At 40.4% G+C, this 13,695-nt stretch overlaps 2 protein-coding genes and 1 pseudogene across 2 annotated transcripts; 2 read left to right on the forward strand and 1 right to left on the reverse strand.

The window, feature by feature from the left end:
- The first annotated feature begins 1,669 nt into the window (after positions 1–1,669).
- LOC144643318 (uncharacterized) lies at positions 1,670–5,650 on the forward strand. The gene is made up of 5 exons (XM_078502523.1): positions 1,670–1,835; positions 2,549–2,696; positions 3,178–3,333; positions 4,290–4,403; positions 4,737–5,650. The coding sequence occupies exons 1-5, from the start codon at positions 1,722–1,724 to the stop codon at positions 5,648–5,650; spliced, it is 1,446 nt and encodes a 481-aa protein (XP_078358649.1). The 5' UTR covers positions 1,670–1,721.
- Positions 5,651–6,456: 806 nt separating this feature from the next.
- LOC144643357 (uncharacterized) lies at positions 6,457–9,316 on the reverse strand. The gene is made up of 3 exons (XM_078502569.1): positions 8,341–9,316; positions 6,745–7,531; positions 6,457–6,703 (listed from the first exon to the last, which is right to left on the reverse strand). The coding sequence occupies exons 1-2, from the start codon at positions 8,401–8,403 to the stop codon at positions 7,256–7,258; spliced, it is 339 nt and encodes a 112-aa protein (XP_078358695.1). The 5' UTR covers positions 8,404–9,316; the 3' UTR covers positions 6,457–6,703; positions 6,745–7,255.
- A 2,100-nt stretch (positions 9,317–11,416) lies between these two features.
- Positions 11,417–13,173, forward strand: LOC144643335 (uncharacterized; annotated as a pseudogene).
- Positions 13,174–13,695: the final 522 nt, after the last annotated feature.

Below are 13,695 nucleotides of genomic sequence, written 5' to 3' on the forward strand. Positions count from 1 at the left end.
GAACATAGATTTTCAACCAAACAACCAAACATTGCCTACTTGTTGGTTACCTCAAGGGACTTAAATTTTGAAATAAAAAAGTGAGATCCCCATATTTGTTTGGGAGCACGAGGATCTTGTATATACCACATAATTCCTTATTAAATTCCTTGCGAGTACTGGAAAAGTACACGTTTTCAGTGATAATTTATTTTTCAAATATATGAATTGAACTGTTTTAGTTTTACAGAAAGAACTTGATCGCTACACCCAAAATATGAGAAAAAATTGTTAGGTCACCATACTCGTTTACGAGAAAGAGACGATTTATTTTTCTCGCGGACTAAGCCGCATAGAAAAAAGCCGCCATTATGAATGTTTATGTGTGCGCGCTAATTACGCGTAAAATTCTGCGCAGAAAGGATGCGCAATGCAATATAGGGCAATGACCTTAACGATAGAAGCATCTCGTTTGAAATTTTTCAAAATTATTGTTTATAAAGTCCAAGAAACCTTCGCTGTCTATTCATGCCAGATGTCCGTTTACTTATACTCATAGATCCTGACAGAATTGTATTGCATATTTATTGCTTGGGATTCCAGTACTATAAGCTGAAACCGCTCAAATCGCTAAAAAGTCTGAAACCCAAACATACATGACACTTAAGAAGTATATAAAACAGAAGACTAGACCAGTGAGATAATTATGATACTTATGGGATATATTCCACAGGTTTTAACAAAACTAGTACTGTTTGCAGTAATTTGTACATAACCAATGCTGAAAGGGTTTTTTCCAAGTTACCCTATCCTAGACTAAAAGATTAATGCAACTAACCAACTAACCCCAAAGTAAGCTGAGCTCTGATATGTGAATCCCCCCCCCCCCCAAAAAAAAACACACACACACACACATACATCCTCGACCACGCCTCTCCAAAAATATTAGGATGCCATCTGCTATTTCAGGACTTAGGTTGATCCTAAGTGCGATAAGCTAGCTTAAGTCGTGGGCACAGAAACGACACATGGTTAAAATAGAAGCAAGGAGATAACAAATGTTCAATGAACAACATGCATTGACTGAATGTCTTCGCAAAATGCACTAAACAAATTTGGATGGTTTTGCGACTTCTGTTGTTACTGTGGAGTAGTAAACGGCAAAAAAGAAAAAAAGAGAAGCGTCTGTATCGCATCCTTCCTTGTTGGTTTTGATGTACCATAACTCTAGTTGTTTCGATTGTTAATCAGAATCCGAATAGCAGAGTTACTGGATCTTTCTTGAAAGTTCGGTATTGTTTCTTATTCTTACAATAACTAAAATCAACTTTAAAACTCCAAAGGAAGTCTGAACAAATACAAGTGAAGATACAGCAGGTGTACCTTTTGTTAGCTAGTAATTTTATAGAATATTCAGTATAGAAAGAGAAAACTAGTTTTTTAATCAGAAATTAAAAAAAAAACGCTTCGGCATTGAATCACTGGAACACAAAAGACAGGTGAATACCTTTTACGCGACTAAAACACAACATTATTTACTTAAATTTGGCGATACTATCTAGCAACATTTACTCAGGATTCGAGTTAGCAATATGAGTATAAAACTAATGCATTAACTGTCCAACAAACATGACATACATTATTCCATTGTTTTGTGGGCCTTTAAGACACGGAACACTTTCTACTTGCAGCTATTGTGATACCTTACTGAGGAAGGTACCTGCTACTACAAGAAACTCAAAATGGAACGTTTTGCGGTCCTCGTTTTCAGTTGCGGCATCGTTCTAAGCCTTTGCTCTGTTCCTTCAGCAAACGATCAACCAGACATCGTGAAAAGAATGGAGAAGTGCCAAGAGGTAAGTGAGAATGTAAGAACGCATTCAGTACATGTACCAATTTAGCTCATTATCATCAAAAGGTTTTAAAAAAATCAAAGACTCGTACTATTTCTTGGATTGGACGATTTCTGGGACGACTTCGTCTTTAAAAGGCGATTAAAACCAGAACTAGCCGATAATTTAAATCGATTACACCGTTTTGAAATTCTTGCAAGGGACGATTTCTGGGACGACTTCTGAGTGCATGCACATACACTACTGAGCGATGAACGTTACACGTAAAGATTACCGACAACCCAAATGCGTGCCTTGTTTTGGTTGAATCGTTTTGCCTAAAGCCGTGAATTCGCCCCAGCTGAAGCTCTGTCGATATCAGACAGTGAAAGGGAAAATCCTGCTCGGGCCAAAGTCCCCCATTCCGTCGAAAGTTATCCTATAGTTTCGACTCCGTAGAATGAAGCAGTGAAGTATTACTACCTCTGACTCCTCGGCGGGTCCAAGTCCAACAACAGTTACCACCCCACCTCTCCACCCCTCACCATTTTGTGGGGGAGGGGTAGGGAAATTTACACTCCTGGGTGAGAAATTAAAGGCACTGTGAAAGTAACATGCCTTGACCAAGAACACAACACAACACAATGACCACGGCCAGCGTTTGGGCCCGGACCGCTCTAGCGCACGATTGAGACTTGGTGATTTTTTTTCATATTTAGTTATTGTTTCTATGTTAGTACGTAACTTATGAAGATTGTGTCAAAGAAGCGTCTGTTGCGGCCGGAAAGTGCCGCGCGTCAAACAGTTCACAACTAAACATTGACAAAACTTGTGATGAGTTCGAACAGGAGTTGAAAAAGCTTTGTGACGCTCACTGTGGAAAAGGTTAGTGTTCACTAAATAGACTTTTTTTAAGTCCGCTTTTTTTTCGGTGTTAGTAGTGATCGTAAAGATACTATTCCCCATACTTCACCGATGCTTCAAAAGGCAGCCATCTTGTTTGTTTCTTTTTCTACGCGGCGATGGAGCGCAAATTGAAGAGTCAAATGTGGACTTATTCACCATTCTGAAATATATTAAATATTTATTAACACATTAATAACAAAGGGATAACAGACATAAGTGCGCAGACACGAGGGAAGTCAGGGGTTGGCTTGAAACGGCGTAATGATCGATGTGCAAATCATAACTAGAAGCCTGGCGACCAAGGCAAAACTATGACAAAGAAAAAAAAACAACATTAAGTTCTCCTCTTTAGTTTATTACAGCTAGAAGTGCACAGTGTGAAAAAAAGGAATGTCCCTAGTACGTTTTTCTAATAATAATTAGACTTTATAAGTCTTAACGCTACTTTTGTGCTTCTTAGCGTCTTGCCTGGAGTGTTTCGATAAAATGGTAAATATCGTAAAAAGCTGTGAGGAATTTTCAAAGAAAATTAACTGTGAACTCAATGACACGGCAAAAGTATGTGAAGGGACGAAGACTTTTGTAATCAAGTCCTGCAGCAACAAGGAATGCAAAGGTATTTGGTATTTTATTCGAAATTTCTCTCTATTAGGATAAACTTTAACACCTACTGGTTGCTTTGGGGGGGGGGGGGGGCTACCGTTTAGGTTTACCTATTTAATTCGTTCCAGTACTTTTGAGGATATTTTCTATTTAAAAAAGGGAACATCTTCAAAGGTTAGAAAATGGGGTAGTTCATATTCGTACACTGCCCATCAGTATCACAATTTCAAAACCGAATGACCAGTTTTTTTTAGGGTTTACTACCGCCAAACGATAGAAATGGTTTACGCAGATTCTTCTGGTATTGCTAAGAAGTCAGATGATATATTTTGCCCCTTTTCCGTTCATATTATCATCCCCCCCCCCCCCCCCACGGCCGGCGTTTTGAACAAAAGTTCTGTGTTGAAAGCTTTGAGCCAAGAGAGATTATGCAAGGACACGAGGTTTTGAAGCTTGGAGGCTAGCTTGTCTAGGCATATACCTTTTTACGGTTCTTGGCGCCATCTTGGTTGTGGGGCAAACACAGCAAAAATTCAAAAAACATATATGGAAAAAGTTGGGAGTTGGATACCCGATAATTTGAGGAAGATAAACCCTCTGAAATTGTTAGATTTCAAGATAAAAATACCCAACAGAAGACTTTCGATTTCTCGATCAAATTTGACTGAAGCTCGGTTTTACAGACAAACAAAAAGTAAAAACCTTGCGGCTTTCCTAGTGCGGCTATATCCCTCAGATTTGATCAGTAAATTCAATTCTTTTACCTGTTATCTTGGGTGTAAATTAATAAATATTTCGGAATTCGAAATTTCCATGAATTGTAAGACGTAAGTTAACCTTCCGATGTAGTGCACTGCGAGTAGTTCGTTTCTTCAACGCTCCCAACTGCTCGCCGGGTACAGAAGCAGAGACATCCGTGTACTAAGAGAGGGGAGATAATTATAATGACATGTACTATCGAATTTTTAGCCTGCAAAGATTCGTACTGCCGTAACGGAGGCAAGTGCACTGGACCCAACGCCACTTGGTGCGCATGCCCGCCAGGATACACTGGAGCCTTCTGTCAACAGCCGCTGAGTACCGGTAAGTAGCGGTTTTATTGCATACAAGCGCACTTCCCGTAGGCGGTCCTAGTGGCTTACAAGAAGTATTCATTTATGAGAGTTTTTATTTGTTGTAAGTGTGCCTATACATGTATAAGGTAAATTTCACATTTTAATTTGTTATTACGGCTGTTAATTAAAGAAAAAGTAAGTCTTTTAAAATTATGATATATGATGTTCAACTATTCACTCGTATTTGACGAAAAGAGGTCCTCCAAAAAAGTCTCAAAGATGTACTTGAAGCGGAAATTGCAACAACTTCTCCGCCTCAGAATATTTTTGTCCCACATTATCTTTTTAATTTCTTTTTTAGCTAACTGTACAAAAAAGCCATGCTTGAACGGTGGAACGTGCATTGGAGGAAATATTTGCAAATGCCCTCCTCGTTATTCTGGCAACAGATGTTCTATTTTGAAAAAACCGCTGGGAACCAAAGAAAACCCGGCACCAAACGCACAGGCCATTCTTGACGCCGGCGATAGTAAAGGTAGCGGCATGTACTGGATCCAGCCCCCTGGTGAAACAGCCCCGGCACAGACTTACTGTGATATGAGCTATGCTGGTGGAGCATGGATGCTAGCTAGTTATGGCTACGTTCACACGACAAGAACAAATGCCAACAACAAGGCCATACCTAATATGAACAACCCCTTTGGTTACGCCTGGCTTCCCACGCAGCGCAGCTCTTCAAATGGGATGATTAATCTACCACACGGGGCTGTAAAAATGGCTAATAATGCTCGTTATATGATCATGGCGGCCGGTAACAATCCAGCCACGGGTGGTATTAACAAGTATGCATACGTGTACCGTATTTACCTAAAGAATAATCCTTATAACATAACCTTTGCAAATCATAACCGCTATAATGGCGGACAGCCGGGCCGTATGCACGTCGTTGGTTTTGTTGTTGAAGCGTTAAAAGGAGAAAGTGGAAAGTATAAAAGATATACCCTGGGGGAGGCCCTGGGGGTGACCTGGACCGACTCGTATCCCACAGGTTATGGGTTTAACGACAAGAACGCGCCAAACGCGGACTTTACTAATGGTCCTTTTTTTCCCAGTGTCCATTCGGGTTCGGGAAGTAGCCCATCGGCATGCTCGGTATGCACCCCTACTAATTACAAGCCTGATGTGATGGGAGGGAGCCCTCACTACACACATTACGGATGGTATCTTGCTAACGGCAACGGTAAAATAGGCCAAACCTCCATTTGGTTCAAATGAAAAGCTATTTTACTAAAGAAGGTGCAATAATATTATAGAGTAGATAATTTATTGTACAAGTATCGTTTAACAGTCTTTGTCGATCCAGAGAGCCTAAATTTTGTTAAGAAAATATACGTGCCTTCATTAGCCAAAGGCAACGAAATGTTGGGTGACGAAATTTAACAGAGCTAAAAAGTTGTGAAGTTAGAGGCTGAGCTCAATAAATTTCGTCATGTTTCACTTCCGAATCACGTGATTTTAACAACTCAAATATTTAGTTTGCTTAGTTACCAAAATTTTCGAATGTTTTGTAACTCAGTCACCAGTGAGAATGACGAATAATTATTGCTTTTCTTGAAAAAAGAAACTTGACAAAATGATGTCACTCCACAACTCATTACTGAAGTACGCAGTAACTGTATTCAGCTCAAACGATTTCTTACTTTGTTTTACATGAACGAGAGAGAAGTGTTGGGCGGAAAAGACAGTCAAAATGTTAAGTTAGAAGTCGCCTCGGTAGTCGGCGAGCAAGAAAATGTTCCCCTTAAAACCCGCAGTTTCCTCCCAGGGTAACTTTGAAATATCTTTGACGTACTTAATTTTTGACGGAAAGACCGTTAATTCTACAAACGGGTCGCCGACTCCAATACACTTCAGCTTTCTAGTTAAGTAAGTCAGTAGCCGTGCTCGGAAGATGACAAAACATGAAAACTGCCTGAAACACAAATACCCTCACCTTGTCCCACTCAGAAATCAGAATTTATTTGAATACTCTAAACGATACTTGTATGCTTAGACTTAATTCATATTACTTGTCAGTCATAGTGTAGAGTGTCGAGTCAAACTATAACTACTAATATGTCACTGAAATAGCTCAGTTACATGGAAAAATTGCGATCGTCTTATTTGGGTTTTAAGTAACGTAGCCGCCTGCATCAATACAATCATGTCCAAGGCACTTAATAACCGGATCAGGGTGGTGGGAGAAAGAAGCAATGTCAAAGTCAGGGAGACTGAGTCCTAGAGATCAATTTCTCTGATCACAAGTTGCGTAGAACTGTCACGATTTATCTTAGGCAGGAAGTCTTAAAAGGAAACAACTAGTCTGGCACATGTTTGTTATGATACTGATTTAAGGATTCAACCTTTGGACTCAAGTTATTGACTTACACATGCGCAAAGCTTTAACATTGGCCTTTGATGTATGCTTCCTGTTGTCCCGTTTTTGTCAAAGGCTTTGACAAACTGAAAAAAAGATACAGCGTTTTACTGTTACAGGTTTGAAGGTGTGGTTAAACTTTGATGCCATAGCTTAGCCTGCTTAATTCATTTTAGTATAAAACTGATCAAGGTATAAAAAAGTTTTTAAAATCATTGACAGCTGTACTTAAAAGAAGAAGTTTGAATTAAATTTGCACTTTAATTTCTTGATGGAATTGTGTTTGGGTGACTGTCTCAAAAGGACTGTCTCAGAGAGTTTCGTTCCGAATTAACCAAACAACATATATCTCGACCGCATACTGCCGAGCGCTCATTAAGATGAGATCGTAGCCGCAAATACAAAACTTTCCAGTGCTCCATCGACTTCTACTCATTTTCTCTCGCCAGTCTCTTCTCTCGTTTCTACACTTCTTCTTCTTTACACAATTTGATCATTTCAAATCCATCCTCCATGACAAGTTCTATCCCTTCCCACTCGAGTTCAAGCGCCGCACTGCATCGTTTACTGCTTACGTCACTTGCTTGAGAGGACGGGAGTCGCTCGGAAGAACATCTCGCCTCCGCGCACGTGACTTGTTTGGATAATTGGGTAATCTGCTGACCAGTTTGTACTCCGTTACGTTTTGTGTAATTTGAAACTCGCCGTGGCTCGGTACTGACAATTTCTTTTTCCACTTTCTGGAAATACGTAAAAAGAATTGTCATCAAACTTATTTTCATGTCCCTAGTTACCTTCAATTTTGATTCAGTCCAGTGTGGTTAGTGTTATAGATTTATCCTTCAGTTCGAACTGTACTATAATCAGCAAATATTGAATGAAGTTTTCGTCATCCAGAATAATCATGGTTTAAAGACGAATAAAACACTTCGACTTTTACTTAAGTACCACGTAAGCAACCGTTACTAAGCAGTCGAAGCAGATAACCATGTCTTTTTATGACGGCGCGCGCTGCTTTCGAGGATAAGCTGTATAAGTCGCCTATTCCGGCTGAGGCCGAGGAGAAGGCCTGGCTTTCTTTATTAACATTACTGACAAAGGAGGTCACTGTTAGCGTCAACACGTGTAATATTATAAAGCAAATCAGAAGTACAAATAGGCAATTGATAACCAGTGCGAGAAACTTAACTTTGGCCGTTCAGGAATTTTTTTTTCGTTTCTTGTTTTTTTTTTTACTGATTAGAAGTGTGGACAACGTTTTTTAAGTCGTTTTGATTTGAGCCAATTATAAACTCATCGAACACCAACTGAATTACTGATTAGGGTTACTGGAACATCGCTCTAACTCAGTAATCCGAACCTCTGTTTTTCGGATCTTTCGATTATCGGGCTTCTGCTCATACCCCGTTTTATGTTCACTTTAACATACCCTGTCGACTCTTCTATTTTCGCGAATGAATCCGGATAATAGAAGTTTGACCAGTGGGTCACAAACGTTTTCTTTCCGTGAAATGTCTTATTTAACATATTAAATTACAAGTTTAGTTACCTGATTGGTGGATGATTCCTTGGCACTGCAGGTCTTGCTCATCACAACAGCATCTCCATTCATGTCTGTTTTCTTCACTAGCCCATGTTTTTGTTTGGCCTTCTCTAGTGCCCTGATAAACACGGCCGTCAAAACGATTTCTGGGACGAGCTTATCACCAAAAGATGAAAAAAAAAACCAAGAACTCGCTACTTCTTTGTTTCTGAGTTTGAGTTAACACCGATATTGAAAATCGATTATGATGTTTTGGAGTTATTGCATGAGAGGATTTCTGGGATGAGCGTATCATCGAAAAACAAGGACTCGCTCGTACTTCTTTGATTCCAGGTTTGAGTTAACCGATATAAAAAATCAATTATGATGTGTTTGGATTTCTTGGATTGGACGATTTCTGGGACGAGTTCGTCTTAAAAAGGCGATTAAAACCAGAATTAGCCGATAATTTAAATCGATTACACCGTTTTGAAATTCTTGCAAGGGACGATTTCTGGGACGAGTTCTGAGTGTATGCACATACACTACTGAGCGATGAACGTTACACGTAAAGATTACCGACAACCCAAATGCGTGCCTTGTTTTGGTTGAATCGTTTTGCCTAAAGCCGTGAATTCGCCCCAGCTGAAGCTCTGTCGATATCAGACAGTGAAAGGGAAAATCCTGCTCGGGTCAAAGTCCCCCATTCCGTCGAAAGTTATCCTATAGTTTCGACTCCGTAGAATGAAGCAGTGAAGTATTACTACCTCTGACTCCTCGGCGGGTCCAAGTCCAACAACAGTTACCACCCCACCTCTCCACCCCTCACCATTTTGTGGGGGAGGGGTGGGGGAATTTACACTCCTGGGTGAGAAATTAAAGGCACTGTGAAAGTAACATGCCTTGACCAAGAACACAACACAACACAATGACCACGGCCAGCGTTTGGGCCCAGACCGCTCCAGCGTACGATTCAGACTTGGTGATTTTTTTTTTCATATTTATTTATTGTTTCTATGTTAGTACGTAACTTATGAAGATTGTGTCAAAGAAGCGTCTGTGGCGGCCGGAAAGTGCCGCGCGTCAAACAGTTCACAACTTAACATTGACAAAACTTGTGATGAGTTCGAACAGGAGTTGAAAAAGCTTTGTGACGCTCACTGTGGAAAAGGTTAGTGTTCACTAAAATTAATAGATTTTTTTTAAGTCCGCTTTTTTTTCGGCGTTAGTAGAGATCGTAAAGATACTTTTCCCCATACTTCACTGATGCTTCAAAAGGCAGCCATCTTGTTTGTTTCTTTTTCTACGCGGCGATGGAGCGCAAATTGGAGAGTCAAATGTGGACTTACTCACCTTTCTGAAATATATTAAATATTTATTAACACATTAATAACAAAGGGATAACAGACATAAGTGCGCAGACACGAGGGAAGTCAGGGGTTGGCTTGATCGATGTGCAAATCATAACTAGAAGCCTGGCGACCAAGGCAAAACTATGACAAAGAAAAAAAAAACAACATTAAGTTCTCCTTTTTAGTTTATTACAGCTAGAAGTGCACAGTGTGAAAAAAAGGAATGTCCCTAGTACGTTTTTCTAATAATAATTAGACTTTATAAGTCTTAACGCTACTTTTGTGCTTCTTAGCGTCTTGCCTGGAGTGTTTCGATAAAATGGTAAATATCGTAAAAAGCTGTGAGGAATTTTCAAAGAAAATTAACTGTGAACTCAATGACACGGCAAAAGTATGTGAAGGGACGAAGACTTTTGTAATCAAGTCCTGCAGCAACAAGGAATGCAAAGGTATTTGGTATTTTATTCGAAATTTCTCTCTATTAGGATAAACTTTAACACCTACTGGTTGCTTTGGGGGGGGGGGGGGGGCTACCGTTTAGGTTTACCTATTTAATTCGTTCCAGTACTTTTGAGGATATTTTCTATTTAAAAAAGGGAACATCTTCAAAGGTTAGAAAATGGGGTAGTTCATATTCGTACACTGCCCATCAGTATCACAATTTCAAAACCAAATGACCATTTTTTTTAGGGTTTACTACGCCAAACGATAGAAATGGTTTACGCAGGTTCTTCTGGTATTGCTAAGAAGTCAGATGATATATTTTGCCCCTTTTTTCGTTCATATTATCATCCCCCCCCCCCCCCGACGGCCGGCGTTTTGAGCAAAAGTTCTGTGTTGAAAGCTCTGAGCCAAGAGAGATTATACAAGGACACGAGGTTTTGAAGCTTGGAGGCTAGCTTGTCTAGGCATATACCTTTTTACGGTTCTTAGCGCCATCTTGGTTGTGGGGGCAAACACAGCAAAAATTCAAAAAACATATATGGAAAAAGTTGGGAGTTGGAAACCCGATAATTTGAGAAAGATAAACCCTCTGAAATTGTTAGATTTTAAGATAGAAATACCCAACAGAAGACTCTCGAATTCTCGATCAAATTTGACTGAAGCTCAGTTTTACAGACAAACAAAAAGTGAAAACCTTGCGGCTTTCCTAGTGCGGCTATATCCCTCGGATTTGATCAGTAAGTTCTTTTACCTGCTATCCTGGGTGTAAATTAATAACATTTCGGAAATCGAATTTTTCATTTTCGCATACATTAGCCCAACTTTTACGGTGTTTGCCCCCCCCCCCCCCCCCCCCCCCTCCTCTCCCAACTCTAAGAAGGCATCAGAAGCCGTAATAAGGTCTACTAGACGCTAGCTAACAGTCATTGAGAGCAGATATAAAGCTGAAGGGTTTTAAACTGACGGTCTACGTAATGTGTGGTGTATGCGCAGAAACCTTCCGATGTAGTGCGCTGTGAGTAGTTCGTTTCTTCAACGCTCCCAACTGCTCGCAGGGTACAGATGCAGAGACATCCAAGTACTAAGAGAGGGGAGATAATTATAATGACATGTACTATCGAATTTTTAGCCTGCAAAGATTCGTACTGCCGAAACGGAGGCAAGTGCGCTGGACCCAACGCCACTTGGTGCGCATGCCCGCCAGGATACACTGGAGCCTTCTGTCAACAGTCGCTGAGTACCGGTAAGTAGCGGTTTTATTACATACAAGCGCACTCCCGTAGGCGGTCCTAGTCGCTTACAAGAAGTATTCATTCATGAGGGGTTTTGTTTGTTGTAAGTTTGCCTATACATGTATGAGGTAAATTTCACATTTTGTTTTTACGGAAACAGTAACTCTTTTAAAATTATGATATAAGATGTTCAACTACTCACTCGTATTTGACGAAAAGAGGTCCTCCAAAAAAGTCTCAAAGATGTACTTGAAGCGGAAATTGCAACAACTTCTCCGCCTCAGAATATTTTTGTCCCACATTATCTTTTTAATTTCTTTTTTAGCTAACTGTACAAAAAAGCCATGCTTGAACGGTGGAACGTGCATTGGAGGAAATATTTGCAAATGCCCTCCTCGTTATTCTGGCAACAGATGTTCTATTTTGAAAAAACCGCTGGGAACCAAAGAAAACCCGGCACCAAACGCACAGGCCATTCTTGACGCCGGCGATAGTAAAGGTAGCGGCATGTACTGGATCCAGCCCCCTGGTGAAACAGCCCCGGCACAGACTTACTGTGATATGAACTATGCTGGTGGAGCATGGATGCTAGCTAGTTATGGCTACGTTCACACGACAGTAACAAATGCCAACAACAAGGCCATACCTAATATGAACAACCCCTTTGGTTACGCCTGGCTTCCCACGCAGCGCAGCTCTTAAAATGGGATGATTAATCTACCACACGTGGCTGTAAAAATGGCTAATAATGCTCGTTATATGATCATGGCGGCCGGTAACAACCCAGCCACGGGTGGTATTAACAAGTATGCATATGTGTACCGTATTTACCTAAAGAATAATCCTTATAACATAACCTTTGCAAATCATAACCGCTATAATGGCGGACAGCCGGGCCGTATGCACGTCGTTGGTTTTGTTGTTGAAGCGTTAAAAGGAGAAAGTGGAAAGTATAAAAGATATACCCTGGGGGAGGCCCTGGGGGTGACCTGGACCGACTCGTATCCCACAGGTTATGGGTTTAACGACAAGAACGCGCCAAACGCGGACTTTACTAATGGTCCGTTTTTTCCCAGTGTCCATTCGGGTTCGGGAAGTAGCCCATCGGCATGCTCGGGATGCACCCCTACTAATTACAAGCCTGATGTGATGGGAGGGAACCCTCACTACACACATTACGGATGGTATCTTGCTAACGGCAACGATAAAATAGGCCAAACCTCCATTTGGTTCAAATGAAAAGCTATTTTACTAAAGAAGGTGCAATAATATTATAGAGTAGATAATCTATTGTACAAGTATCGTTTAACAGTCTTTGTCCAGAGAGCCTAAATTTTGTTAAGAAAATATACGTGCCTTCATTAGCGAAAGGCAACCAACCAATCTAAAGCGACAAAATTCGAACATGACTCTGATTAGGAAATGGCAGGGTAGTTAAATATTGGGTGACGAAATTTGACAGAGCTAAAAAGTTGTGAAGTTAGAGGCTGAGCTCAATTAATTTCGTCATGTTTCACTTCCGAATCACGTGATTTTAACAACTCAAATATTTAGTTTGCTTAGTTACCAAAATTTTCGAATGTTTTGTAACTCAGTCACCAGTGAGAATGACGAATAATTATTGCTTTTCTTGAAAAAAGAAACTTGACAAAATGATGTCACTCCACAACTCATTACTGAAGTACGCAGTAACTGTATTCAGCTCAAACGATTTCTTACTTTGTTTTACATGAACGAGAGAGAAGTGTTGGGCGGAAAAGACAGTCAAAATGTTAAGTTAGAAGTCGCCTCGGTAGTCGGCGAGCAAGAAAATGTTCCCCTTAAAACCCGCAGTTTCCTCCCAAGGTAACTTTGAAATATCTTTGACGTACTTAATTTTTGACGGAAAGACCGTTAATTCTACAAACGGGTCGCCGACTCCAATACACTTCAGCTTTCTAGTTAAGTAAGTCAGTAGCCGTGCTCGGAAGATGACAAAACATGAAAACTGCCTGAAACACAAATACCCTCACCTTGTCCCACTCAGAAATCAGAATTTATTTGAATACTCTAAACGATACTTGTATGCTTAGACTTAATTCATATTACTTGTCAGTCATAGTGTAGAGTGTCGAGTCAAACTATAACTACTAATATGTCACTGAAATAGCTCAGTTACATGGAAAAATTGCGATCGTCTTATTTGGGTTTTAAGTAACGTAGCCGCCTGCATCAATACAATCATGTCCAAGGCACTTAATAACCGGATCAGGGTGGTGGGAGAAAGAAGCAATGTCAAAGTCAGGGAGACTGAGTCCTAGAGATCAATTTCTCTGATCACAAGTTGCGTAGAACTGTCACGATTTATCTTAGGC

Source organism: Oculina patagonica, chromosome 2 (assembly GCF_052425735.1).
Source record: "Oculina patagonica isolate OP01 chromosome 2, crgOcupat, whole genome shotgun sequence".
NCBI lineage: Eukaryota > Metazoa > Cnidaria > Anthozoa > Scleractinia > Oculinidae > Oculina > Oculina patagonica.

What these genes read in the sequence shown, in the direction of transcription:
- LOC144643318 (XM_078502523.1), top strand. Translation starts at nt 1,722, where the DNA reads ATGGAACGTTTTGCGGTCCTCGTTTTCAGTTGCGGCATCGTTCTAAGC. An exon ending in GAATGGAGAAGTGCCAAGAG is followed by an intron (nt 1,836 to 2,548) that starts GTAAGTGAGAAT and finishes TTTCTATGTTAG; the next exon opens with TACGTAACTTATGAAGATTG. An exon ending in TGACGCTCACTGTGGAAAAG is followed by an intron (nt 2,697 to 3,177) that starts GTTAGTGTTCAC and finishes TGTGCTTCTTAG; the next exon opens with CGTCTTGCCTGGAGTGTTTC.
- LOC144643357 (XM_078502569.1), bottom strand. Translation starts at nt 8,403, where the DNA reads ATGAATGGAGATGCTGTTGTGATGAGCAAGACCTGCAGTGCCAAGGAA. An exon ending in AGGAATCATCCACCAATCAG is followed by an intron (nt 7,532 to 8,340) that starts GTAACTAAACTT and finishes ACGTATTTCCAG; the next exon opens with AAAGTGGAAAAAGAAATTGT.